Below are 27501 nucleotides of genomic sequence, written 5' to 3'. Positions count from 1 at the left end.
AGCCAGAAACAACTTGCTCCTGGGCAGAGCTATACCTATATTCACCATCAGTTCTGCTCTGACATTGAATAGTCGAATCTTGTCGAGGTGCTTTTAAAAGCCTTGAAGATGATCTGAGGCTGTCTTATGTTGGCCGTCAGTCACACTGTGGCTCATTAATGCTGCTTCTAGGACAGTCGAGGATTGCCAGCAAAGCGTGCAAGAGCAGCGAAACTGTCTAAAGCCAAAAACTGAACTTCTAACAGCAGTTTGCATTTCGGATCAATTTGGCACACTGTTGCCACTGGATCTGACAACCAATCAGCCATCGTCATCTTTCGATTCGCAACTACATATCTGATCCTAGTAATCAGATGCGGATGTGCCAGTGTCACCAGCATCACACTTTTTCTGAGGAGCTGTTAGCCCTAGCAATTAATGTGGATAAGAGGCAAACAGTGAGAGGCAAGCGATGAGAGGAAGGGTAGGCTATCACCATTAACCTCATGAGAGCATGTAAGAGACCATGTAATTTTCTTAAGTCCCTCCGTCCTTCTTCCCTTCGCTTATGGAACGGGTCAGGTGTCTCCCTTTTGTGTGACATAGTATATGGCACACACAAGGGAGACACCTGACCCGTTCCATAAGCGAAGGGAATAAGGACGGAGGGACACTTTTATAATTCTTGACCAATTCACAAACTGATGCACATAGCCCCACCGCTATGGCGCAGTGGTTAAGATGCTCGACTACTGTAATGGAGTGTTGCATGGCAACTATGCACACAATAGTCACTGAATATATTAGGTTCCTGCTGTAATCATAAAAAAGAACGGAAATTTTTACCTTGGATAGGGAGACTGAACCTTCGTAGATTTCCTCACCATGACCGATACTGTGTTTTAATAGTTTACATTACCTGTAAAATGCGTTGTGGGGCTAGTTGGTTCATGCTCGTAAACTTATGTAAAGCGCAACAGAGACACCACAATCAGACAAGAGAGACAGGATAGGGCGCTGTCCTGTCTCTCTTGTCTGATTGTGGTGTCTCTGTTGCGCTTTACATAAGTTTACGAGCATGAACCAACTAGCCCCACAACGCATTTTACAGGTAATGTAAACTATTAAAACACAGTATCGGTCATGGTGAGGCTGTCCTGTCTCTCTTGTCTGATTGTGGTGTCTCTGTTGCACTTTACATAAGTTTACATTACCTCCACATAATGACTGTAATGAAACTGCTTGAATTTAAGGGCTAAACTAATGGACTTTACCATCACTACTTCGCGAAATGAAATAAGTCTGTATTGTAACTCGCCACTAGAACTTTTACAAAATGCAAATTGTGGATGGTACAGTCATTTCTCTGTATATTTAAAGTGTGACTACCACGCTTAATTTCGTACACACTTTGGTCACCATAAGGCCATGTAAGAAGGTCACATTTTCACTGGAGAAAGTGAAGGAAAACTGTTCTTGAAGATATGTTTCCTGGGCTGCCTACAGGAAACTGTGTGCGTCTCAGGATTGAAGTCATCGACCGCAGGCATGTTATTTCTTCGAGTGATAAAGAAACAGCTGAAAGTTGATTATCCTAATTATTAAACTCTCCTCTCAGATCCTTGAACTGAAATAAAGCAATGCGTACTGGTAACGTAGCAGGAGTTACGTTTGAGATGTTCACCCTTAGATTTTAATACCATCAAACTTTCATTCCGAACCATATCCAAATTTCAACAGTTAGATTTGCATGCAATATTCATATTGTAAGCATAAGTTCAAGCTGTTGCCTTTCATGCTGCCGTGCAAACTGTAATAATTTTCTCATTCCCCCCTCCCCTCCTCTCTCTCTCCTCCTCCCTTCATTTTTATTTCTCGTGCAGCCAAGGAAGATGTGGATGTGACCAGCGTTGCCCAAATTCTAAAAGCTGCCTTGGGAAGCTAATTCATTTATATTTGTTCATTCAAAAATGAATTGCCTCAGAAGATATTTGAAGCATTCAAAAACAACTTGCTTCAGAAGGTATTTGAAGAATTATGAAGTGACTTGCTTCAAAAGATATTTGAAGCATTTGATGCTTTTTCTATGTGTTCGCGTTGACAAAAGCTACAAGACAGCAGAGCTGCAGATTTGTTTGTCAAGCTGTACAATATTGTGATATATTATCATTTTTAGTAAAGATTTATGAATTTCGCTTGGTTGTCTTGTTCATCTTCTCAGCTGCTGCATTGCAATGCTGCAAATTAAGATTTAAAATGCTAAGACTGCATGTACAGTACCGTCCACTGTTAAAAGGAACATGAGACCACGTGTCTGCCGGGCTTTACAAAGCATTCACGAGGGAACCAGTGACAAACAATCACACAGGGTGCATGCGCAGTAAGCACAGCCGACTGCTCTTCCTGAGCATGCTCATGATGCTGGCCATTCTCGCCAGTTGCCGGCGGCAGTGCTTTGCAAAGCATTTAGGCCACGCAATTGCAAGTTCCCTTTAACAGTGGACCGTACTGTACATTCATCTCACAGCTGCAATTCAGCTTTCCCATCTCACATTTCTGCCTTGATGAATAATCACTAGTATATTAAGTAAGATTAGCTTATCAGATTTACACGGAATGCATTCGGCAAGTACTATTGATCATGAATTGCAAGTTACCAGTATCCTTCTAGAGAAACAGCTATATCTTAAAACATGGAAGCTAACAAAAAGAGTTCAGCTGAATTCAGAACCACACAGAGATCTGAACCAAAAAATGGTAGGTATTGTGGGATTTGTGCTTGCGGCGGCTGCCCTTTGAGCGGCCGCCGCCCTTGCCCTGTTGTTCTCCTCGTTCCCTTTCTCCCGCCTGAGGCGGCGGAGAGATGCTTGGACAACTTGTCACTGTCGTTCGGCCACAGCTCTGCCCTAACTTCCCAGTAGCTGTTCTCATTGGCGCCTTTTGGCGGGAACACGGCACCGCTTCAACAGCCGCGCTCGCGCGACCGTAGCGGAGCCGAGAGAGAGACCCCTTCGAGACATCGCAAGATGTGTGCGCTACTGTTCTTGTCTGCCGGCCTTTGTCCGCGCAGACCAGTGTGTACTCGAGTTCGCCCGCTCCGGTTCGTACCTGAGAGCGCAGCTCGAGCCTGTCGATCGTGATCCAACGATCCGCGACAGGCATACCTTGCGGTGGTTGCCCACTCTCTCTCAAAGGAACCCTTTGGTGACCGCGAGAGAGAGATCACAGCACGCCCTTGCGTGCTTGCGGTGCACATTCTTTGTCACTGCGTACGCGCAGGGGAGCCTTGCTCCTCGCGCACTCCCGGGATGCAGTGACTGAGTGTTTGTATACCGCTGGAGGACGGTGTTGAATAAACGTCTTCTGTGTCAACTAGGAGGCTTGTGTTTTTGCAGCGAAGCGCTCTCCTCTCTGCGGAGGATGAGTGCGCGCTACGGTGTTTCAGTGTGCGCGTGGTGACGGCTGATCGGGGCTTCGGCTTCCGAGACGCTCGGTGGCCTATGACCATGCAGAAACCACAGTATGGATGTTAGGAAACAAATGAGAGTTCATGAAATTTTAGTAGAAATCAAGAAGAAATGAGCATAAGCAGGCTATGTAATACACAGGCAATATAGTCCAGTGGTCATTAAAGATGACGGGCTGAATTCCAAGAGAAAGCAAGCATAGCAGGGAGCGGCAAAAGTTAGGTGGGTGGATGAGATTATGAAGTTTGCGGGAATCAAGTGGATGCAGCTGGCACAGGACTGTGTTGATGGAGGGATATGAGAGAGGCCTTTGTCTCGAAGTGGGTGTTGTCAGGCTGATGACAATGGTGCCTTTCAGTAAAGCACCATCAAACTCTACAATGGTGGAATGTGTACATGCTGTTCCCAGCCTTTCTTCAGGCAAACTGAGCATTTCTTGAACATCAGTCATACCCTTTGAAATGAGTGCTTGTAAAACTCATTGCCATGTGGGTCAATTCAGAACTGTCAAAGGCCAGTAAACGTACAAAAAGCCTCGACAGTTAACACCTTTAATTGCCGACACTGCATATTGTTGCAAACCATTTTATTTAAGTCTTTGCACAGATTCTTGAAACTAGCATGTTATTATGATAATGTGTTGTAACATCCACAACTCCAAACAGCCAAGCACAAACATCTTCAGTAACAGTGGTGCTCTTAAGCAGCATGGCTGCATTTGTCTTGCCACTACTTGAAGAACAGCAAAAGAAAAAGCACTGACAGCTCATACATGCACGAGAAAGAACATTTAACAGTAAACACCAACAAAGAAATGCACAGCCATACCACCACAAGTATAGATATAGTCCGTTTCATGATGCCAGCACTATGAGCCATAGCATCAAGGCAGAGATCGGGCATTTTCTTATTTTTCTTTTAAGACACCTTGACTGCTTTCCTAGTACACAGACATGGCATTCTTGTTGGTTGCATTTGGGCAGTTTGCTCACTGAAAAATCACAGCAAAAAGTGTGTATATGTGTGGTATACAATACAGTTGCTGCTACACCTTACATTCAGGTGTGCTCTTCAAAACATGTGCACAGCACATAACAGTTATGTACAGTTAATACACAATGCTTGCATGCAAGGGCCATGACTCTTCAGGCAGAGTCCATATGAGGTGACTACATACTGGCCTTAGCTTAAAGACCATTACCTAAAATCAACTATGCTCTTTAGCATTCACATCTCTTCACAGCTATTCTAACATTCACATCCAGAGCTTGGCATGCGAATGAGGTTATGCTGCCTTATCTGAGACCATACAGGCCATTTATTTTCAGAAGCGGGCCATTCCAATGAAAGGCATATAGGTTAAAGCCTGTGTTTTATGGACACTGGCAATAAGCAAAGAAAACTAAGAGCATTTTGTCTTCAAAAAAGAATCCCCTGCATGTCCTGCCTGTGACACAATTTGAAGTTTAGTTGAAATGTTTTAGTTAAAAACAATAGCCACTTTTGCAACACCAAGGCTCTAGGACCAAACAAGCTTCTGCCTTAGGATGTTGCAAGGACAGCGGTACCGAGATGACTGGAGAGAGAGAAAAAAAAAATAGTTCAACATCAGTAGTGCAGCTTGATGCTTGCAGATAAAAAGTAGATAAGACACTTATCTTTGTGCAATTTCTCATTTCCTTTTCATTTCCCTTCACTGTTGCTGATATGAAGTTTTGGCAACCGGCACTAGCATAACCCATAAGCCATTTCAGAAAGTTACAATTTACAATATATCTTCCCTTTCACTTGGCTTCTTGGATATGTAATCTCTAAGGAAAGACCTGCATCATGCCTTGCTTCGGCTGTATGATTTGTTTCGGTGTCTGTTCTTCTATGCCAGAATTATGTTCATTTAAAGACTAAGGCCTCCTTTCCTAAAAATTAATGTGCTGCATGCATTTCTTTTTTTAATTTAGTAGGGCACATTTTTATTAAATTATCTCAGTACCAAGACATATACCAGGCAACGTACCTAATAACAAGTCTGAGCACAATGACTACTATTGTATGCCAGAATTCTCGCTCAAAAGAAGCCACACATGGATTTGTAAGTATGCCTAAACTTTGAAAAAAAAAAGGAAAACTGTCTCCTGTGTAAATTTCTAGCCTTGCGCTGTAAAGCTTCCCCAGCTGGACTGCTTTCAGTCGTCACCAAAAGGCACACCACAAAAGAATAACGCTGCTGATAACTGGATTCTCTTTACACTGCTTCCTGTAAAATTGGGTAACACTAGACTTACTACATGCATAACTTCAGCTTCAAGTGCCAAGTTCTGCGTACAGTGGCACTTGCTTATGCTGTACTCATGCATGCGTTCTCTCGTAGGCAGCTCATTTAAAGCAATATTGTCAACGACAACGTGTACACCACACAATTACCACTTCACATAAAATGCCAAAACAACTGACACATGCAACCACAAAGCAGGCCTCATACTACACATTGAAATCAATGCCTACACTTATTCAAACTGATAAGACTAAATGCAATAAATCCTGAACTATTCTGACAAAACAGTGCCATTCAATCATACCACAATAGGATACTCCTGTTTCATCTAAACAAAAGAAAAGTGACTGCACAGTGAAAGCCTTAACAAAGATTAGTAACACACTTCAAAGCATAATAAAGCAGCACATGTCAGCAACACTACATTTGTTATTCTGACTGAAGACAGGACAGGATTAAGACACTGGCTGCACATTATGGTGGAACTCAATTGGACACCGGAGGAGACCAAGGCATCGCAATGGACAAAGTGCAATGCAAATTCACACAACTCGAATATTTCAGTCCTGAAGCAGTCACACATTGAAATGTATCCATGCTAAGAAGTGTTGCCCATTATGTTCAGGCATTCTAATCCTATCAGCATAACCTCTGTCAGCTGATATTAGCCGAGAGTAACTAGTACAAAACTGTCACAACACTCACAAGCTCGCACAACTTTACAGAGCTCCTGTACGGCAAAAACGGCATGCATGATGCAGTTCACCTCGCTTTCCTTCAGCAACAGGCAAACAACAATTCACTGCACACAAACAGTGTAGTACTATGCTCACCATATTCATAAACTTCACTCTCACACAGTCTAGCAAAATATTTTTCACATATATGTACATATAAACCATCAGGTTTTACGGTTGCGGCAGTGTGTGACGTACATTTGAGGCCATGGCAGCCATGTCACATGTACAAGCATGCATGTCTGTGCAAACTTTATTAAGACTAGGAATACAATAGAAAAGAAATGTCTTCAACGATTTCGTGTAAAACATGTCAACACGCGAACCTTACATTTATGATAACACCTCTTGCATGAAATAGGCCAGTAGCAGGATGCATCCTAAAAGGGGCCCTGACTCAACCATCCAGCGACCGGTTAGTTACACTAGCACAAAGCACTCACAAATGCAAGATAACTAGTTTGCTTGCTTGTTACTGTGCTAGCTTCGTAATCTGCAACTATGCTCATGAATGGGCATCCAGAATGAAAAACTAGCACACAGGTGCCTTTACAACCATGCCATGGGCCAATTATTTGGGTGCAACCAACATAAAAAACGGAATGATAAATAGTGTCCCACAAAATCTATTCTAATATGCAACATGGTTTCGTACTGCACTGACTGAATTACCTTCACCTGACACAATTGGTTCATTTGCTTAGGTTTGGAAGGGGAAATACAAGGTACTATAAGAGGGGCGTGTTAAAACTGGGAAGCTGCTTCAGTACTGTAATGTTAAAGCAAACTAGGTAAATCAGGAGACCGAATTTTGTAAGGAAATTATGCTGCTCAAAACAGCTGCAATTGGGTAGCGTTTCTCAAACATGTGCAGACATTTCTGCTCTTCTGCACTGCCAGTGCATTGCCACCAGTGATTTGCCAATAATGGGTCCGTGGGCATATCTCATGAAGACACAAGTTAAACAGAGCAGAAGGATACTCTGCCTTTAATTTCTTCTTCTTTAGGGGTGGCAATGCTCAAAAAGCATTCTACCAATTTCAAGGCAGTATTTGTAAACCACTAAGTAAACCAATTACGTTTGCCAGCGCATGCTCGAAGGCTGCTTCCATACATCACTGCAAATATGCCACGCACAAGCTTGGGCAAGGAGTCTTAGAGAGACTGCAGCAGAAAGAGTGCAAAAAAAAAATAATCACTATGAACAAGCGGCGAGTCACAGAAAAGAAGCCAATTTACACAGTATACAAGAGTACACTCCTTCAGAGTTGAGAAGTTGTGCATACACAACCAATGCATAGAAAATGCATCAATTTCAATATCTCACCGCTACCTGTTGGAGATCGAAAAGGCATGACACCTAACTGCTACCTTTGACAAACAAATCTGAGAGCTCTTTGCATTTCAAGAGAGGTCAGCAGTCTACACACCTGGCCAGTGAAATGAGGGAAGTGAGAAAAGAAAGAGCGGCACTTGCCACAATGATCAGCATATCCATCTCATCATTCCAAGCTATCTCAAGCAACACTTGCAGTTGGCTGCTTCAACGAAATTTAAACTACAGTAAAACCTCGCTGATACATTCTGAAAAGTATGGGAAAATGTATGATGCAAACTTCTTAACCTTAAAAAATGTATGCAACTATTGACTGTGGTACTAAGGCAAACGTCGATTAACATTTCTTGGCAGAAGGTCTGGACAGGTGCTCTTCCTATGCTCGCAGAATGGAGTCCACATTTCCATTATCTTAAATGTGGAAAGACCTTCATACCACATCTGGTCCATCCATCGAACATCAAAATTGCCTTCCGCATCATTTTTTAATGCTTCGCCCCTAGCACCAATGTACAGCAAGGAAGACATCATGGTGGCGGACTGTTGCAGCGTTTAAATTTTTTTCGTGCTGTTTATAAAACCTGGACCACTCATTTGCAGGCACATCACTTAGCTCTCTAAACAAACAATAAACTTCAGACGCTAAACAAATTATATGACTAGCATTTGTCAAAAATTCAAATGTAGTAGCTGAGAAATAAAGATGTCCGGGAACATGTTAACTGGAAGAAAAATAGTACACTCTATGGGACTTATTTTTCATTGCCTGCAATTTTGAACGCATGAATAGATGTATGGTAAGAATTGGGAAGCATCAACAAGGTTTAACTGTAGTTGGGAGCTGTGAGCATTTACAAAGACACCCAGCCTGCAGAGGTCTGAATTAAATATGCCCACAATACATTTCACTAGACAAAAAAAAAAGTAAAACTTCAAAAATGATATTCACTGCTTCATATTCCAAACAACTCTACAGGACAATATACAAAAACAAAAAAAAAAAATTAAGGCCAAACTGAGCAGACCAGCACATATGATGCATACTGAGGCATAGGGTCAGAGTATCACTGGATTGACTCTTGGCAACACCACCACAATGCCTGTTGCAACGGAGAGGTATGGCATTTCTGTAGTTTCCTAAGGCTCGTAAGAAGTTTCCTGACCCCAAGTGATATGCTCAAAAGATACATCATCCTATCAAACAGTGGCTTTTCAGAATGTGATCGCAAGATTTAACAAGATTATTGCCTCAGCTGCTCTTTTGTTTTTGCTCAACGATCAAAGGTTATGTTTCTTTCACAGTGTACTGTAAAACCTCACGTCATGATCACATTTGCATGTAACACTACTCAAGCTTTCATAAATCAAAAACTACAGTATAAGATTGTCAAGCGAGCAAACACATACATTCACATGCAAGTAGACTAAATTTTGTTTAGGCCTCTCAGAAGCAAGTCTGCCTTTTCAAATTTATTGTGCTGCTTTTCACCTCAACATAATCTACTGCACCACAGGCGCATGGTCACCAGTAAACACATACTGAGCAAATGGCTGCCACCAGTGCTTCTTTTTTTGTTTACTGACCCAATATACAGCAATTTGTACAACTTAGAAATATGGGAGTAATTATTCAGGACCCATCTAAGTGCTGCCATACAGCCATAAAGGAAAACTGATATAATTATAGAACTTTTTTTGTCATCCTAGCTTCCAGAACAGTTAACAGACATTAAATTACAGTCGTAGCAGTAGTACTAGTGGGGTATAATGTAGGTCATTTGGCCTACGAGAGGCTAGTATGTAGTGGAAGCTGGAACAAAAATTAAAGATGCTGAATTAAAATGATCGGGCCATTAAACGAAATCATAAGAGGCAGTTTATAGTTCTAAAAACTTGATTGGCGTGTTCTGGTTGCATGCTGCGGTAATTGAGAGGAATGCACATCATGTGGTCCACATACTGAGGCAATGATAAAACTGCTGCTTAGTCAGTGAGGAAGCCGGAACATGACGCTTGCATTCCTTTTATGTATGGCACCGTGTTAATGATTGCTTGTAACGGATCCTAAAGTTGTTAGTGTCCTTGCATGCAGCAGAAAAATCTACTTAGCCCAGAGGTGACCAGATAAATGGCATTAAGCTAGCCAACAGCACTTTAGCAAAAAAAGTCTCCTGATCTGTACCAGCACGTAAGCTCATGATCCAATGCCTCGTAACTCATAATTGCACTAAATCCTGAACACTGCCTCACCACATACCTGTTTCCAGCACTTTCTTAATTTTCTCCTGTGACCTACTGGAACTGGTATTGAATAGCTAGTAAATTGTGACACACATGCTGGAAATACTCATCTTTTCCAGTTAAAAACCTGACTTTCAAAAAATGGATTTGGCGTACTTTTATCATCGCCTCGGTGGCGCAGTGGTTAAGCTGCCCGACTACTGTGCCGGAGTACCCGGGTTCCATCCCGACTGCATTTCCATAAAGGCAAAATGGTGAGGCATCCGTGTGTTGTGCAATGTCAGAGCACGTTAAAGAAACCCAGATGGTCTAAATTACTATGTAGCCCTCCATTACGGCACCTCTTTCTCTCTTTCCACTTTCACTCCCCCCTTTCTGCCATCACTTACGGTGCGGTTCAGGTGTCCACAGAACATGACAGATAATGCACCTTTAATTTCCATTTCCTATGAACCAATTATTATTTTATCACCATTTTTCGGTATAGAATTTACCAAAGGCAGACCTTACCCCTTAGCATGTTTTGAGTGACTGCTTTCTGCTCAACATAAGTTGTGCAAGCAACACGCACTAAACTATCAAATTTGGCCTTTTCCTCTTATTCCTTGCGCAAGCTAAAAAAATTGAGAGAGGGGAAAACTACTTTCAATGCCATTTTCATACCTGACATTTACCATGAAAAGAAAGACAACCAATGTTACTCAGAGCACCTGCCCATATAGCTCAGCCCACATCCATAACCACAGTTGAACCACTACCCTAACTATGTATTTCCCATACTAAAGGCTCCAGGCCTTCTTCCTTCAGCAAATTTATTGATCTATTCAATCCATAGGATATACATGTTGTTCTCCAAAAAAAAACTGTCCATTGCAAAAGTTTTTCTTGTCGCCTAAGCAAAAACAAATAAGAAGAAATTATGAGCACATTAGTTTTTATGCCCCGACTTGTTTAAGAGTGGAAAATTTTAATGCTGATCTGCTTTACAACTGTAACTGAAGTAACACAGCACATTGATGGCTATGGCCTGTTGTTGCCAGCTGCTGTTCTCTTGAAGTTCTATTTCACTATACAAAGACCAATGTTCATTTTACTTTAATTTGCAAAAATGAAGTCACATTCTTTCTCTATGCATGTAAAGAGAGATCTAAGATGTTTTCAGTTATTTTTTCACCCTTTCCATCCTGCCACAATCTTGCATCATTTTCAGCATGGTGCTAAATTATTTAGCACAGTAGGCTTTTGGCAGTCATGAGCTTTATTCTTCCTCTCAGGAGACACACCACAGATGCACTGTATGCTGTTATCACAAGCACTGATCAAAATAAAAAAGCAAAAAAAGAAAGATAAACAAGACCTAAACAAATATATGAGAGACCAGGAATAGACTCCAGAGGGACAAACAGTACACTTGACAAGACTGGGCAGGCATGGATACTCAAACACAGTCTAAATCACCCATCCGCAGGGCCAGGACCAGAAACCAATAAATGAAATCGTCGCTACATTTTAGCACCCAATCTCCAAGGCCCTGCAGCATATAACCATAGAATGAAACAGGCCCTGATGCCCTCTTCTCGATTCTTCCCTCTGTTTCTTTCGATAGCCTTCTTTATGATGACTTTTCTATGGGAGCACTGAGCTTAGAATCAGGGTGTCGAACTGGATTTTTTTCGAGTTCAGGTCGGGTTCATGCCTTTGGAGTTCGGGTTCGGTTTTGGCTCCGAAGGCACACTCCGTTCCAGTTTGAACCACTTCGACCCTTTTCAACCGGGTTCAGAAAAAAAATATATTTTTTTTTTTACTCCACTTTTTTTAATACCGAGTTTTTTTTCATGTCACAATATATAATAAAAGCTAAAAATTCATATTGTAGTCCACCTATTGCTTTTGCCGTCAGATGTGATGGCCACCATTTGGTTGTACTGACCTCAGGAAACGTTTATAATAAGTGACCGACGATTAGAGCAGGATGGGTGAAAATAATTATTATCTTTAAAACAGATTCGTCATTTCGTTTTTGAGTTATACATGGTTATATATTAAACTAAATATGTAACTCAACTTACGAATTAAATGATATTATTTCATTGCCTAGGAATGCTCTTGAATGGGACAACTTTCTAAATTAACAACCCCACTGCACAGTGCAGCGGCGACCCGTGTTCGGGATGAAACGATAGCTGGCACCAGAGACTGGTGCTATGCATGCGGCAATATATATATTTTTTTACTCTTGACATCTTTTTGCAAGGGACGATTTTTCAATATGGTTGCGAAGTTTGCAGTGTGCAAAACTGCTCTGGACATAAGCGACAAGAGCGCTTTAGGAGCAGTGTCAAAAGAAAAAATAATGAAAGTAAGTTGCCAGCAAAAGTGGAACGGAACCATACTGCGAAACGGTTTGAACTGGTTCCTCCGATTTGCTCCGGTTCGGGTTCAGTTCCGAAATGGCGAAAAAAATTCAGGTTCTGTTCGGTTCCGGTTCCAGTTCGACACCCTGGTTAAATTCCATAATTAGCCGGTCTATTTGTATAGAAGGCGAAAAGAGCTCATAGCAGAGCATGCCACCGAAAAAAAAAAAAAAAAAGTGAACATGCACTACAGTGGTGTAAAAAAGGCCAAGCACCCACAAGCTTCGAATGTACTGTCACTGTACACGTTTCTATGTGCAATCAGAGCTGAGAGGACAGGAAAGCCTCGGAGAGTATCAGGGTTGTTAGCAAAAAGCATTCTCTCAGGGCCCCTTCAATGCTGCCAGAAATAGAAAGACATATTGCCACAACTTACCAGCAAGATAAGACGCAGCAGGGAACAAAGGACGAGGGGGGGAGGGGGGAAAGAAAGATCACCACTGCCACAGCAAGAGACCACCTTGTCAGAGGACAACTAAGGCGTCCAGTCCAGCAGCAGGTACTCCTTGAGGGGCCCCGGGAGCGACAGCTTCCCTACAAGCGTGGCCACCTGGTGACGGAGGGCCTGGTGTATAGCCACACGAGAGATCTGCTTGAGCGAGCGGGGCTGGCTGTACATGGATCTCAGGAGCTGCGTGATACAGCCAGCAGTTGCCGGAGGCAGCACAGATGGTTGGCTCAGGAAACTCTTGAGGCAACTGTAGAACTTTCGGTGGTCCATGGTGTAGTAAAACAGTCGGATCAGGTCAGCAAACCGCTGCTCAGGGTCATTGAGAAGTTCTTGCTTGCGACTCAGCTGATGGATGTAGTAGTGCAGGACCTGTCCATGGCAAAGACAAAGAAAAATGAAACTTTATGAAGGCATACCTGGTAAAAGCCAGGACTCGCAAGCAAAGGCATAAGTAGCCATGGCTGCTCATGCCTACATTCCGAATGGCCATTAGCTTGTAACAAAGCTGAAAGTCAGAAACAAAATTGTGCAGGTAGAAGAAGAGGCAAGAAATATGCAGTTGGCAAATAAATGCCTGGAAAAATGAGGGGCTTTGTTACGAGATATGTAAGGAAGGTTGTAACAACCAATGACACAAAGGAAAGCGTAGGGGATATTTGTATGTGTATGTATTCACGAATAACAATGCAACAGTTTTCACAGGTAACCAGTAACAAGCCCACCACAGTTAGTGCCAGAGATCAGACCACACTGAACAGCGAGCAAAATGCTTCCATCTGCTCTCAGGACAAGGGAGTATATTTTTATCTCTTTCTCTGGACAGTTCACAATATTTGAAAGCAGACCACATTTGAAAAAAAGCAATCCTTGAAAGTTTCTTCTGAGGTAGCCCATATCCTTGCGCCATATCCGAAGGATGTAATCTCTGGATATGGCATTTCGTTGATGCAGTGGTGAGCCTTTTTCGACATCTCATTCTGTTGGCACGCTCCGCAGTAAGCAATATGCCATTGCACAAAAGGTTCCAAACTCCTGGCTAATCTCAGAAGCAGTGTCACAGCACTTCTCTGGATGCATTGCAAAAGCTGTCAATATGAAGAAACTGTGCCATTATGATCAGCAAAATCACTATGAGTATGCCGACATGCTGTAAGAAAGCCAGCACTAGACTTCTTTACTTCAGTAGACACCATGGACGACTGTTCTAGTCTTCGATAACCATTCACTAAGTGGCGCCGCATTGAAGCTCATGAATGAACACAAAGCAACGCATACAATCTCTCATAACCATTGGTGCAGCTTCGAACTCGGTGATACATGGTCATTTATCGAGACTTTTCACATATCCCAACATGGGTGAAATGAGCCAGCCTGCCATCTTGAGCATTAACACAACAAAAAGTTGGTTAGTGAAACCAGAGCTGTGTATTCTTGATGCTTGAAAAAGCCACAAGTGAACCTCACTATATCAAAATGGTTTACAATGAAATAATAGGTATAACAAAGGAATAGTAATTTCCCTACATGGAAGCCTATGCATTTGATATCTCATTTTTACGAAGAAAAGTTTTTTCTAAAATGAGATATAACTAAGAGTAGCAGTTTCTTGTTTAAACCAATAAAAAGCACTAAAAATATGCCAAACTTAATTTTTGAAATTTGACTTTCACCATGGCGCACCGGGCGTGACATGTGGATGCCTGGCTATCCAGTAGGTTTTACATTAGGCCAAAGGAAAGAAGCGACTAACATATAGAAATCATGAGAGGAAAGGTGAGAGAAATTACTATTTGATTAGCTAGAAAACTTATGCATTTGTAGGTATCGCTCCACTATCTTAAAAGGGAAGCCCCATTTTGTTGCTAAATGTCGTCTGCTAGTGCAGCACTGTCCAACCCACTTTGAGCCGTTACTCTGTTAACACAAGTTTAACTCAAAGGCCTCATGTTCTAGCTCACATGACTATCCAGAGGCAGTTCCATCACTCTAATTAATCAGTATGCAGTACGTGATTCCCCATGTGCTTGCTAAGAGCCTGGTGATGGCATGGCAACAACCTTTCAGAAATAAACTTAACTTGCATTTTTGTTCAATAGTTCTATCAGTTGGCATCTCCCGCAGCCTGAGTCGCTTTGGGACGTTAAACCCTATAAACCAACGTTCTTAGATAGAGACAGAAAACTGTGCTAGCGTGCCGCGCTGCGGAGTGGGCCCAAACAGTCGGCCGTCTGGTGCCCGCTAATCTCAAAATGACCGCAGAGCCCCTCCCCCACACTGTGGTGGATGATTAAGATGGAAATTTTAAATGCTACTAACCCTCTTCTTTCAGCAACGCAACGGAAAATAAAACTGCATCTGCGTTTTTAAACACACTTTTGTAAGCATATGAAAGCCATCGCGTCTACTAATGCGTCTCAGGCAAGAAGGGTGCAGACGCGGCTCAAGCGTGTCATCTGCTTCTCGCCTGCTTGAGATTTGCTTTTAAAAAAAGCAAATAATGTTTTATTTTTCGTTGCATTGCTGAAAGAAGAGGGCTAGTAGCATTTAAAATTTCCACCTTAATCATCCACCACAGTGTGGGGAGGGGCTCTGCATTCGATTTGAGATTGGCGGGCGCCAGATCGCCGACTGTTCGGGCCCACTCCGCACCACGAAGTTTTCCAACTGTCTCTTACCTAAGCACGTTGCTATAAACAAACCAAACCAGGTTATATCAATTCATTTCCGCCGCATTTTTTATTGGTCCTTCTGCAATCAACCACTGGTAGAAGTTTTATGGCAGTTAACAACTATCAGTATGTTGATTACAGGTAAATCGAATGTTCGAGGTGACAAAAAGGGCGAGATAAATTTCAAGTCAACTGACTGCATAGTAATAACACCATTACATCTCTCTTTCTCTCTCTCTTTCACACACACACAATCAATCTTGAGGAAACAAGTCCACAGAAAAAGAAAACTGCATTTTGAAGTAAACGCTGAACAAAATTCCATTTTCTAGGTTATGAAGTCCACATGGGCTGCAGAGGATACATCCCCGCCTGTAATTATGGCTGACATGTTTGGTTGGTGTATCTGACCCCATAACGGGTGCTCGGTAAGCGTGTTGAAGGCTCCCACAATGCATATTGATGGTACACTAAATGTATACCACTAAATGTGTACCAGTAAACAAGTAACACTATGCTGTCCTCAGCATACACTATGGTAGAGCAAGCAAGGGCACATATCGTTACAGTGAAGCAAAGACGACAATGAAGGAACCATATGGGTCCCTTTAACTTCACTATAACCAGGTTCAACTGGATGTATGGTGTCCAGCTGAACTAGGCTCCAGTTGAGGATGCAGAGCTTGTGCTGCATGTTATTTATTTTAATTTTTTTCAGAAGGACTCGGAAAGCATGCTATTTCGCTGATTGCCCCCATCAGTGCACATTCAAAATGATGTGCTTTGAACGTTACATACCCATAGCATGGCCTCTGAAATTCTATAGAACCTCTTCAGTTCAGAACCCCCATATTTTGCTTTTGCACCACTCAGTTTCAACTTGGGCCTCAGTACACTAGCAAAATAGAATTTAATAACATAACAGCTCTAATTGCACGCACACAAATGTCCTCAACCCCCTGAAGCCTGTAAATTTTCATACATTTGCACAGCCACTCAACCAGCACTCAACTTTTGCTCACATTTATTTTTTTAACTCGGGCATCTATTGTAGGAAATGCAAAAAAACACAGCCTTACCTGGCTTGAGGCCTTTTTCAAGAATACTGAACTCTGGGAGTGGCAAATCACTGGATCTGACGAGCTGACCTGCACGTCTGGGTCTGCACCGTGCACCAGAAGCGCAAGCATCAGCGCATGCACATGCTCCAAGTCAGAAGCGAGCCTCGCATTCTGCACCAGGTCCAACAGGGCGAGCAAGATGTGCTGCATTCGCTGTGAGAAGCGAGCATTAGGGTCCAGCCCATGCTGGAGCAACACCGTCAGCAGCTGCCGAATGAAGGTGAACGCACTGCTCTTGTCATCCTCCCGATTCAGGGTGATGTACTCGCTCGCTGTGAAGACCAGCACGTGCATCGGTGTAAGGTTGCTGCGCGACCGGCAATTAGGGTTGGCGCCATAACGGCACAGCAGGCGAACTGAGTTGAGGTAGAACACCTTCTTGTTGTGTGACAGGGAGTGCAGCGGGTCCTTGTTGATGAGGGGCACCAGACACACCATGAGCGGCGCCGAGCCATCGCGGCCAACGCAGTTGGGGTCGCCACCGTTCTGAAGAAGCATGTCCAGCAGCTCGTAGCGGAACTCCCAGTCCCGAACGTGGCGGAGAACACATGCCAGTGCACTGTTTCCTGGTCGGTTGATGCTCGGCCCAGCACCACTCTGCAGGAGGTAGCGCACCAAGTGCAGCATGTCCCACTTGGTCCATGGGCGCGGCTCCTGGTAACCGAGCCGCGACTCCTCCAGCGCGTAGCGTACAATCAGCACGTGCAGAGGCGTGTTGCCCAAGCTGTCAGGCTCGTTGAGGAGCTCGCGACAGCCGTGGTCTTGCAGGGCCCTCAACACCGACAGTGTCTCCTCAGCCGACTTCTTTCCCAGAAGCAGCACCACATGGAGAACAGTCAGCTGTTGTGTCGTGGTGCGAGCACTCACTTCAGCTCCGCACTGGATGAGCAGCTCTAGAAACTTCTTGTCCTGGCAAAACAAAGCAGGTGGAGTGAGAAGTGGATACACAGAAAAGCAAGAGAACTTCTTCCCTGAATAAAACATCTTGCACATGCCTTTTTTTTTTTTTTTACACCCTGTACACCTATCGCAGCAATGCGTCAAACATCTGATCAGAGTTGCAAAAGAGAACAATCCTACGTGATGCTGATTTCAGACCGTACACTAACAGACATTAAAATGTAATTATTTCATGACTCCTGCATTCCATGAATTATACCTACCTGATATGTTATAGTCTGCAGGTCTCGGATACACTAACTTGTCAATGCCGAAGCATATTTTTGTAGGTTATGAAAGGTGGATGAATTTTTCAATTAAGCCTCACATACTCACACATGTCAGTACTGGATGCGAACCCCACTACTGGAGCAAACAGTGCTAAGCAGGTCATGCTATTTTGTTTACTTTTCCATGTTCACAAGTTCCTGTATTACACACTGCGATATTGTGATCTGGTGTCATCATGGTAACGACAGCTCATTACGATAAAATCTCGTTAACTGGGCCTTTCAGAGACTAGCAAAAACATTCAAATTATCCGAAAGTCCAAATTATTGAACTGCACTAAAGAACTGCTAAGAACCATCTGCATCACGGTAGGTTTATATAATCAACACCTGGAATATGGCTGTCTATATATCCGAGATAAAAACTAAGAGATAACGATTTTCGTGGTCAAGTGCTTCGCTTCGTGCACTGTTGGGACTGTCAAAGAACTGTTCCAAAATAGTGTCTCCACAGTCCTTCTCACAGGCGAAACAACGCCAGTAGTGCCTCTTCACAAATGGTTCCATCGTACTGCGCAGTGAAGTATCCTCAAAAAGTGTCGGCCAAACAGCGGTGGAAGCAAGAGAGAAAAATATGTGTAGGCATTAGGACAGTGTGACGCCATCCCAAAATAAGAGACAAAATTATATCTACACTGCTGGGGTTGTATTTCGGTGATCAAGGACTCCAAACCGTTGTTGCGCGTTCCATGGCACGCATTAATAAAATGCACGAGCACCACTGTTGCATGCAATTCAGGTTCTGGAAGGCTGTGAGATTCCTGGTTATTTACACTGAAAAGGGGGCAGTAAGTTCACACTGCTACGGGTGCAACAAGCAGCTTAGAGAGCAAGGTTACAGTCACGAAGTTGCAGCTAAGCTGCCTACTCAGTAGCAGGCCAGTGCCGAAGCAGACGGCTGAAATACATTTCCACAATTTAAGCGTTTAAGGATTGCTTTGTGCAAGTCGAACACAACTCTGCATCTGCTGGCACAAACCAAAAACGACTGGCCCTTTGTACTGCATCGGCATTGCATAATGCACAGCTAGCTTTGCATACTGCATGTAGAATGTGTTAAATCACAGCTGTGAAATGTCGGTCACTGTACTGTTTCAGCAATGGACAAAGCTCGGTATTGCTCTGTGGCAGCGTGTTCGCTCGATGAGGTGCTTCGTGGTCAAAAAAGTTGATTTACTGGCTCGGAAGGGCTGTATACGACTATAAAGCCATAAATGAAAAAAAGAAAAAGACAGCTGCAGAGCAGAACAGCGATGCATGTGATCGCCCTTCCATCATCATGAGGGCACTGCCTAGAGATGGCACTAGTGTATGTCCTTGCACTCAATACTGAGAACATAATGCACCACATTCTCATCACATTTACAAACCTGTGCCAACTAGCCTAACTGCATAGAAGCTGTTGCTACTACATTTGACCGCAGTTTGATCTACATTTCACGTTCAGCACTGAACTGCCTGTTCTTGTTCCTTTATGTGTGAACCAACTTGTAACCTACCAGGTGCATTTAACTGAAGGCAGCCTATAAAGTTCGCACCTGTAATGCAGCTTGGTGGATGGGGTAGTACTCATCATAACACTGGTTGAGCTCCTCGGAGCGCTCGGCGACGAGGAAGCGGACGCAATTCCATGCACCGCGCTCACAAGCCAAGTGTAGCAGTGGCCGCTTCTGCTGCCAAGGGAGCCAGCTGTCCTCTCCCTGGGCCAGAAGGAGCTCTAGGATGTCCGAGTGGTCTCCGTCAATGGCATAGTACTCCGCAGACTGCAGTCGTTCGGAGTAGCGGTCCGTAGAGGGACCAGAGCCTCCCACTGAATTGCAGAGTTCACATGCCTGGCATGAGAAGAAAGAAAGAAGATGCAAGATGTCCCGTCAGCAGTCTTTGCCTATCGAGTACGGACAATAAATTTTCTGCCACATTTTTTCTTTTTTTTTTTTATTCCTTTAGAACAGTGCTTAAAACATTAGTACACATGGATCACCATGAGGAATTCGCTTTTACAAAATAAAGAGTTTATAGTAAGCCAAATAGTGGGTCTTATGTCAAAGGTGACTTTAGGTCAGTGAGGTAAACGAGAGCTGCGATACATGAATGCCTTGCAATTTTAATCTACTATACAACTCTTGCGCCAGCCTGGTCCAAGAGCAGGAATGACAATCAATGAGTTATTAACCATAATACTACTACTTCTGTATATTTTATATGACCTGAAGACTGAAGACAACTTAAATGACATGAACACCTTTCGGCTGTTCAAAGACAGAAACAACATTAGAGACGAAATTATATTATTATTTACCAAGCATAAGTAAATGCCACATGGTGTTTTGAATTTGCTAATGCCCTGAATAAGACAAAAAAAAAAAATAATAAAACAATATTTGGCCTCTGTACACTATAATGAAAAAGTCTTACTGTGCTGAGATGCGTATTGCCGTTCCCCGAAAACAGCAGCAATGGAAGTGCCGGGTGCGTCATTCAAAAATAAAGCAGAATGTTACGTTTTTTCGAGCATGAAGTGCAGTACGGAAACTGAAATGCAATATTAATAAAATAGTTTTAATGGACTAAAATTACTTACTGCAAAGACCGTAAGTCATCGGTGGCGTCCGTCGCGCCATCTTTGCGACGTTGAATAAGTTAACTTGGAAAATTGCCTCGGCATAAATGCGTGAAAAAATTTAAAGCATGTTAAAAGGCGATTGTTGCTGAGAGCTGTCTCTGAACACAAGGTAACATACACTCACTAAAGACAGGAATTAATTACGTTGAAGGTAATTGTATAGTGTAATCGTTGTCATACCGTCACATCCTGGCAGCATTTGCGGCTGGTTTTGTTGGTTTTAAGAACAAAAATATGGTATTATGCAACCTAAAGGGGAACATATCCCGGGAAATATGGTTGTAATTTATTTGAATTTTGTGAATTTAAAAAAAAATAAAAAATTGTACCTACAGGAATCAAACACGTCTTACAATCAGGTACGCGGTGTTAATCCATTCCGCCACAGAAGCGACGGGAAGTGCGGTGTTTAAATGCGCTCTTATTCCTTTTAATTCAACGTACTAAAGATGGCGTGACGGACGCAACTGGCATGATCAGATGATTACTGCAAGCAATTTTAATCCAGCCAACTATTTTATTGTGTATGCATTTTAGTTTATGCAGTGCAATGTATACTCAAAAAACATAGAGCTTTATTGACTTCCTTTTAGCTGTGTTTTATTCTTTAGTGATGCCACCCAGCACTTCCACTGCTGCAGTTTTCAGGGAATGGCAATACGCTGCTGGGATGGGAGATGGGGTGGCTAGCCTTGCAAATGACTTTCTATTGCGTGGTGTACCATCTTGGCCCACTTTGCCCCTTTTAATATATGCCGTAGCACACTGTCTATCATCAGACTACTTTCTGTGGTTGTTTTGAGCACAGCTGATCTTGATGGTTTTTATGACCCACAAAACGTCGTTTCTATACTACTCAACAACCTTCTGCCTTCTCGTGTACACACAGTGGACCTGTTATACTTACGGGTTAAGGCAAAGCCTGACATACCTGATTATGTGGGCCTGGGAAGCACATCCGAGCCTCTGTGTCCACACGAGCACCATGCTTCAGCAGCAGCTCTACAATTTCTTCGTTGCCTTGCAAGGCCGCAATGTGTAGAGGCAGGCTGCAGACGCCTCGATTGACGTCGCATCCCCGGCCGAGAATCCAGCGCACCAGCTCCACACAGTTGAAGCCGATAGCACGCTGAAGAAGGTTGTAGTTGTCCGGACCCACCACTGACAAAATATTTTCGCCCTAAAAGAGAGAATGAATTGAATTCCGTCACGAGCTGATACACGATTATGGCAGGAAACCCATTCTTAAATGTACCAAATTGATTATTTACTTTACTTGCCAAACAGCTGTGAAAAGCTATGAAAAAGAAAATAGTTTGCACTGAGCACCCAAAAGATTTTCAGAAACACATGGTGCCATGCAGGTCTCTATACTTTTCCTCCAACGAAGAGCTGCAGCAAACACTAAGAGTAGAACTCATTTTCTAGAGTACAGCCACCACAGTGGTGTCCTAGCTAGTAGTCCGTGCATCTTCCTTGCATGCAGAACATTCAAGTGCTACCTAATACCACTAGTAATACAATAAGAACAAGTTTCATCTTGACCTGGTGCTCGACTTTTCTAAAGTAAAATACATAGAAAATAAGTCTTTGGCCCAACCTTGCATAAAGAAAAGCATTTTGTGCCGTGGTGTTCTTTGCTGAGAGCTGCCCTTGTGTGATTAAAATTCATCACCTAGTGTAGAGTCTAAGAATGCCTTTTTCTTTATGCTGTTTTTATACCTTCTGAGAGCACTCACAAAAGAACAGTACCAGTTAAAATCTGAGACACTGCCATCCATTTATACAAAGCCATAAGTATTGCAACAAGGCCCAAAGTTTTAAAATATCTTTTTCAAGAATGCAAGTAATTATTCTTGCTGCTTTTTATTTTTCTGTCAATGAGAATAAAGTTTATCCTTTTTTTCTGCAAAAGAAGCCCTAAAGGATGCTTCGCACAATGCTACCACTAGTGCTTACCAAGTTAAAATGTGTTTGCACAGTAGCATCTCAGTACTGCAACTTCATAGGCTTGTGCAGATAACATGTTATGCTTCACCTTGGTGCAATTAAACAGCTATTTTTATCACCTTGCTCCGTGGATGCCATTAATATTTAGTTTATTGCACAGTTGTATTAGTTTCCTTTCCTCTACACCTCATTTATGGCTTCATTCTTCTCCATTGACCCCCTTGTGTCTTAATGATTTCCATCAACTTGTTTTTAAAGCTATCAGCTTTTAGACATCTGTGGCCACTCTACTATTTTGAAGGCTGATTGACTTGTTATGTATTTAATGCAGCTACAATAAACACAGTAGTCGATGTCATTGAACTTTTTCCTTTCGAGTTTTTTTCAAGCACTCAGACTAAGCCTCAAGAAGTAAAACGGTTTCACAGGAGTAGTAAAAGCTCTATATTCCTTTTCTCCTTTCTCATCTACCTTCGTTCATCTTTATCCTTTTACATAACATATTTAATCGGTTTACATCAAGGGAAAATTTATGGCTCACTCCTGGAGGTGTGTGTGTGTGGGGGGGGGGGGGGGGGGGGGGCAGTTCCATTTCAGCCATTAATTTTTAGGGCTTTTTGGTTGGAAAATAGATTTTAACATGATTTTCCATAAGTGAAATTTCGGGCATGAATGGCAAGGGGGGGGGGGGGGGGGGGTGATGTTAAACTTTCTGCCCTTTTAACTCATCCCTTGGTTTATGCAGCATTTCATTTCCTCAAGAGGTCTTTACTACTTGTCTTGTGTGACACCAAGAAATGGTGTGAGTACCGCCTAGTCACATTTCACTTGTTATTTACGCAAGCTAGTCCGTTCCACTAGAATGAGCCAAGCATCAGTTATCAAGCTCAAAAAACCTAAGGGATATAAATAAACAAGAAAAGGTGAAAAGCAGTGAGAGAATTGGACCACAGATGGTGTGCAAAACCGATGACCATACAAGTAGTGTTGCACTGTGCAGAATATGGCTCCGTAGCATGGCTGATGTCGAAAGCCTAAAATATCTGGAACAATCTCGGCACCTTTCTCGTAGTGATTGTGAACTGTTTGGTGAACAAGCGATCTCAGAGCATAACTTTGGTATGACAATCAAAAGTGAAAGAAAAATGGCATATCTAGGATGTTTACACATCCAAGTCACACAGGTCTTGCGTCAGAAAGATGCAACAGATACCTTTGGTATCTGCACAATGAAGCTTTCAATCGATGACCAGTGAATATGGGAAGTCTCTCGGGACCGCATTTCCTCAAGCAATGCCAGGACAACTCGGCGTGTGCTCTCAGAGGCACCCGGTGACAGCAGGTGTCCCCCCGTCTGAAAGAAGCTGCTCACTAGCGCACCCATCCTGGAAGAAAAGCAACCACGCAAAGGATACCTCATTAAAGAGCTAAAAATGCATCAAAGAATGGCAAATATGACAAGCTAACATGGCACTTTATTTTAAGGTGCAAAACAAGCTGAAAAAAAGGCAGAGAACACAGGTGCTGGCTACCAATAGAAATGATTTTAGTGTCTGCTCAACCCACAGATATAGTAGGATGACAAGGAAAATGCGTACATTTAATAGTTTCACACAGTGCCAGGCAGAATGAGAAAAAAAACATACACAAGCAATAAGAAGACATTGTCTGCATGAAAAATATGAGCTATGCATAGATATGTGTCAGTGTTGTATGCCTCTTTTCTACACCTATGTCTTTAAATTTGTTCGAGTACAAAATATCCAAGACTAGTGCCAAATGCTATGAAATGGTTAACTTTGTGTCAACTGGCACTATGCGCGCTAACTTATCTATACCATATGTGACACCGTGGCCACACTTGTACGATAGTTTCCTACATCTATGGCTCAAACGTTTCATCATCCCCCCCATTCTAGTTTCTACTCTGCAAACCGCAGGTTTGACACTACTATACAGAGCCTCTTCCAACGTGTCTCTGATGGTTCCAAAAATAGAAAATGACATGAACTTCCGTCAACTAGCTTATCTTAACCGAGTGAAATGTTTGGGACACCTAGAAAAACGTCAGCAGGTCATGTAAAACCAAATTACCATGCAGATAGCACATGGCACAAGCTGTTAAAAATATTTCATGCCAATCATGTTGACATCACAAGCAGCTCAAGCATCAAGGTCCTGATTAGCGTCCGCTTTGCTAGATTTCCACCTTCACCTTGCTTCGAAAATGTCAGTGTTCTAACTGCTCAGAATGACCAGATCATTGGGCAGAACATTCATCACAAGGCCCTTCAAAATTCTGAAACTTGGTGAGGGGCCCAGTCAGCTACTTAAGGCTACAAACCTAGTTAAAAGTACACAGTACACTTAAGCATGCTCAGAAATTTTACAGGCACACAGAGGGGTTCCTGCGACACTTCCTTTCTGCCAAGAGTCCAGAGAATGAGCCGCATAGTGCATGCCCCTGTCAGCTCCTTTGTTCCACATGTCCTCGTGACAACTCCTGCAGTGCATAAAGCTGCTTGCGCACTCCCAATAAAGACTGCAAATGTAAACAACATCAATGATGCCAAAACAAAGGCCCTACATGTTATTAGTAATTAGCAAGGAGGAGGAGATAGAGTGATACAAACAACTGCATTGAAGTGCACTGGTACTAGCATTGTGCTGCTGTGTCATGTCGTCCTGTGTTGTAGCAGTCCTTCTGGTTTATAATCCTTTACCAACTTGCCTGCAGCCATGCCCTTTTAAGATAATTAAGCTCTTTCAAACATTTTTAAAGAACAGCCTGTCATGTGTTACTTATTATGCCTCCAAAGGAAATGTTGCCGAGGCCTTTTTCACAGCAATTTTTCAACTGATGTGGAGCATGTCGATATCATGGGAAAAAATTCTAAAGCAACATCAACTGTAGTAATACAGTTTTGTATGAATATTCTTGTATGGATGGGTTGTATGGAGTCTTTTATGGATGTTCACGTCAGGAGGTGAACATGATGTGTGCTCGAGTGTGGCATCTGCTGTCTTGTACAAATTTTTCGTCCTATAATTAATGAAGCAAACACAACTTAAGCCACACAGCAGCCCTCGCTTAGTGTGCTTTCCTCGCCTCACTGTCCTCTAGAACTTATAAAGCAGTAACCACAGGAACCATACAGAGCAAAAGGTAGGTAAAATAAATTTTCGTTTTATTTTGTCAATAATGCTATACCAATGTTCGGCATGCAGTTATGCATACATGCAATGAGTGGAACTAGCTCATGGCACATATAATAAGCGTTTAGATTAGATGGCACACACAACATGCAAAGTGTCTGCTGCATCGTAGCATGCAGTGATTTTAACATGTCACGTTTCCATTCTGCTCTCTCTCCTTGTATTTCTATATATCTAAAATATGCCAAGATTAATAAAACACCATCAAAGCTCCAAGCAAATGCACCACCAAAGTATATGAATAATGCACATACATTCAAGTCGGTTGCATTTAAGTCGTGTATTCGGTGTTAAACATTAACTGCTTGCCAGACAATCACTTGAATAAGGCCACCCTTCTTGTGGTGTTGTGTTGAACAGACAGAAGTATGGCAGAAGGACAGCACAATCCACAGCCGCAGTTTAACGCAGTTAGTTCAGTACAAAAAGGAGTTGAGAGGGAACAGAAAAGGAACGCTTCCCGAAAGCAAGCTACGACCACACTCGAAAACAAACTGAAGGCAGCAATGCAAGAACAGAAATATATGTAGTCGAAACTGACCTGCGGACCAGCCTCAGGGTGCAGCAGCCCGAGGTAGGTGCGTCTCTCCTACGGCGATCCAATGCGTCTGCCGCCAACACCACTCCACCTCGATACACCGCGCAGCACACTCGCGCGACGGCTGCTCAATAGGTTTCACAACAAATGGGGCAACGACGCACTGCGCGCACAGCAAGCCCAGCCGTAACTAGAAATCCCGTCCGAGTTTTTATCGCTGAACTCAAAACATCTGGCAAGGAGCTTTCCACAATATCGCCGGACATCTGCTATGTGAACTGTGTACACCGCTGATCAACGGCACCTAGGACCACAGGTAGGACAGTGAGGCAAACGCACTTGTTGAGCGCTGGCACTACATCAGCTGTTGCGGGGCATACGTGACTTGCCTGATAGACGCACAGCGCTACACAAGCGCACCACCACAGGTAGCGCGCGCTTGTCCAAGTAACGCTCACGCGTTTTGCATACGGGACCTCCGCGTAAAACCGAGGGAACCGGATGCAGTGCAAACGACACCGCCTTTGTACTGTTTGTACAGCCACCTTTTACTGTTCAGTTATTGCTGCTCTTTAGTCCACGGAAGCATAGCCTTGTAGCTTCCGGCTTGCAGCTGCCTTCTGTCGTCTGATATCGCAGGGTCGTAGATCCGAAGGCGGTTGTCGAGGCACAATCTGGAGTCGCGGCGCATGGGCCTCGATTGGTGGCCCGATGAGCGATGGCTGTGGAGGTATAGCAACTGCGCAGCGCCTTTTCGCCTTTCGGTAGTTCTTTGCACGCACTGATCATGCAGTCGATAGCATCAGGAACCGGGAGCAGCACACCAGGACTTAACATGCGGCGCAGGGCGCAGTCCGAGGATAGTAGTTTGTCCAAACGCCGAAACACAGGCGAGCAGTTCGACGAACAGATTTGCTACAATCTGCTGTCTTCTACGTAGCCGAGGTCCCGATTGGAACCAATGATCTGGTAGTGCACTAAATTGGTAAAATTAGGTCCCGAAAACTATTGATTAAACGATAGTCCCCTCCTCCAAATGATTGCAGTTTCGCGATGGCACCCACCCTCCTCAGCTGTTGTGGGCTCTGCCGCTGACATTTAGAAAGAGCGTTTATTTTCGGGCGTTTAGTGGCGCCGCCTTTACAGCAGTTGGTGCAAGGTTGGTGTGCGTAAGCCATTTCAGGATTTCAGTCGCCTCTTTCCCTGACTGCGGCGTTTCATTCAATAATTAAAACAAGTAAAAGTTCAAGAAGCTAT

The 27501-nt window shown here is 43.2% G+C and overlaps 2 protein-coding genes and 1 long non-coding RNA gene across 6 annotated transcripts in view; 2 read left to right on the top strand and 1 right to left on the bottom strand.

Moving 5' to 3' along the window:
• The window catches only part of Etl1 (SWI/SNF-related, matrix-associated actin-dependent regulator of chromatin, subfamily a, containing DEAD/H box 1), a 31395-nt gene extending 29222 nt beyond the window's left edge, over positions 1-2173 (top strand). For all 3 annotated transcript variants that reach the window (XM_084588762.1, XM_084588755.1, XM_084588746.1), the window contains one exon: positions 1863-2173. In XM_084588762.1, the coding sequence (XP_084444888.1) occupies positions 1863-1924 (62 nt within the window). In that variant the 3' untranslated portion in view covers positions 1925-2173. The remainder of the gene's footprint in view (positions 1-1862) is intronic.
• A 1844-nt stretch (positions 2174-4017) lies between these two features.
• On the bottom strand, positions 4018-27353 carry LOC146207581 (uncharacterized). Its single transcript, XM_084588771.1, has 6 exons — positions 26248-27353; positions 23704-23875; positions 21472-21720; positions 19456-19749; positions 16647-17597; positions 4018-13267 (listed from the first exon to the last, which is right to left on the bottom strand). The coding sequence occupies exons 2-6, from the start codon at positions 23872-23874 to the stop codon at positions 12923-12925; spliced, it is 2010 nt and encodes a 669-aa protein (XP_084444897.1). The 5' UTR covers position 23875; positions 26248-27353; the 3' UTR covers positions 4018-12922.
• LOC146207580 (uncharacterized) overlaps positions 26425-27501 on the top strand; it is a 19096-nt gene continuing 18019 nt past the window's right edge. Inside the window, exon 1 of one of the 2 annotated variants that reach the window (XR_014703892.1) lies at positions 26425-26560. This is a non-coding gene — a long non-coding RNA (uncharacterized LOC146207580). The remainder of the gene's footprint in view (positions 26561-27501) is intronic. The other variant, XR_014703891.1, reaches the window with a different exon arrangement.

Source organism: Amblyomma maculatum, chromosome 1, assembly GCF_055883805.1.
Source record: "Amblyomma maculatum isolate TAMU_Amacu chromosome 1, ASM5588380v1, whole genome shotgun sequence".
In the NCBI taxonomy this organism is placed as follows: Eukaryota; Metazoa; Arthropoda; class Arachnida; order Ixodida; family Ixodidae; genus Amblyomma; species Amblyomma maculatum.
This window is presented reverse-complemented; position numbering and strand designations above follow the sequence as displayed.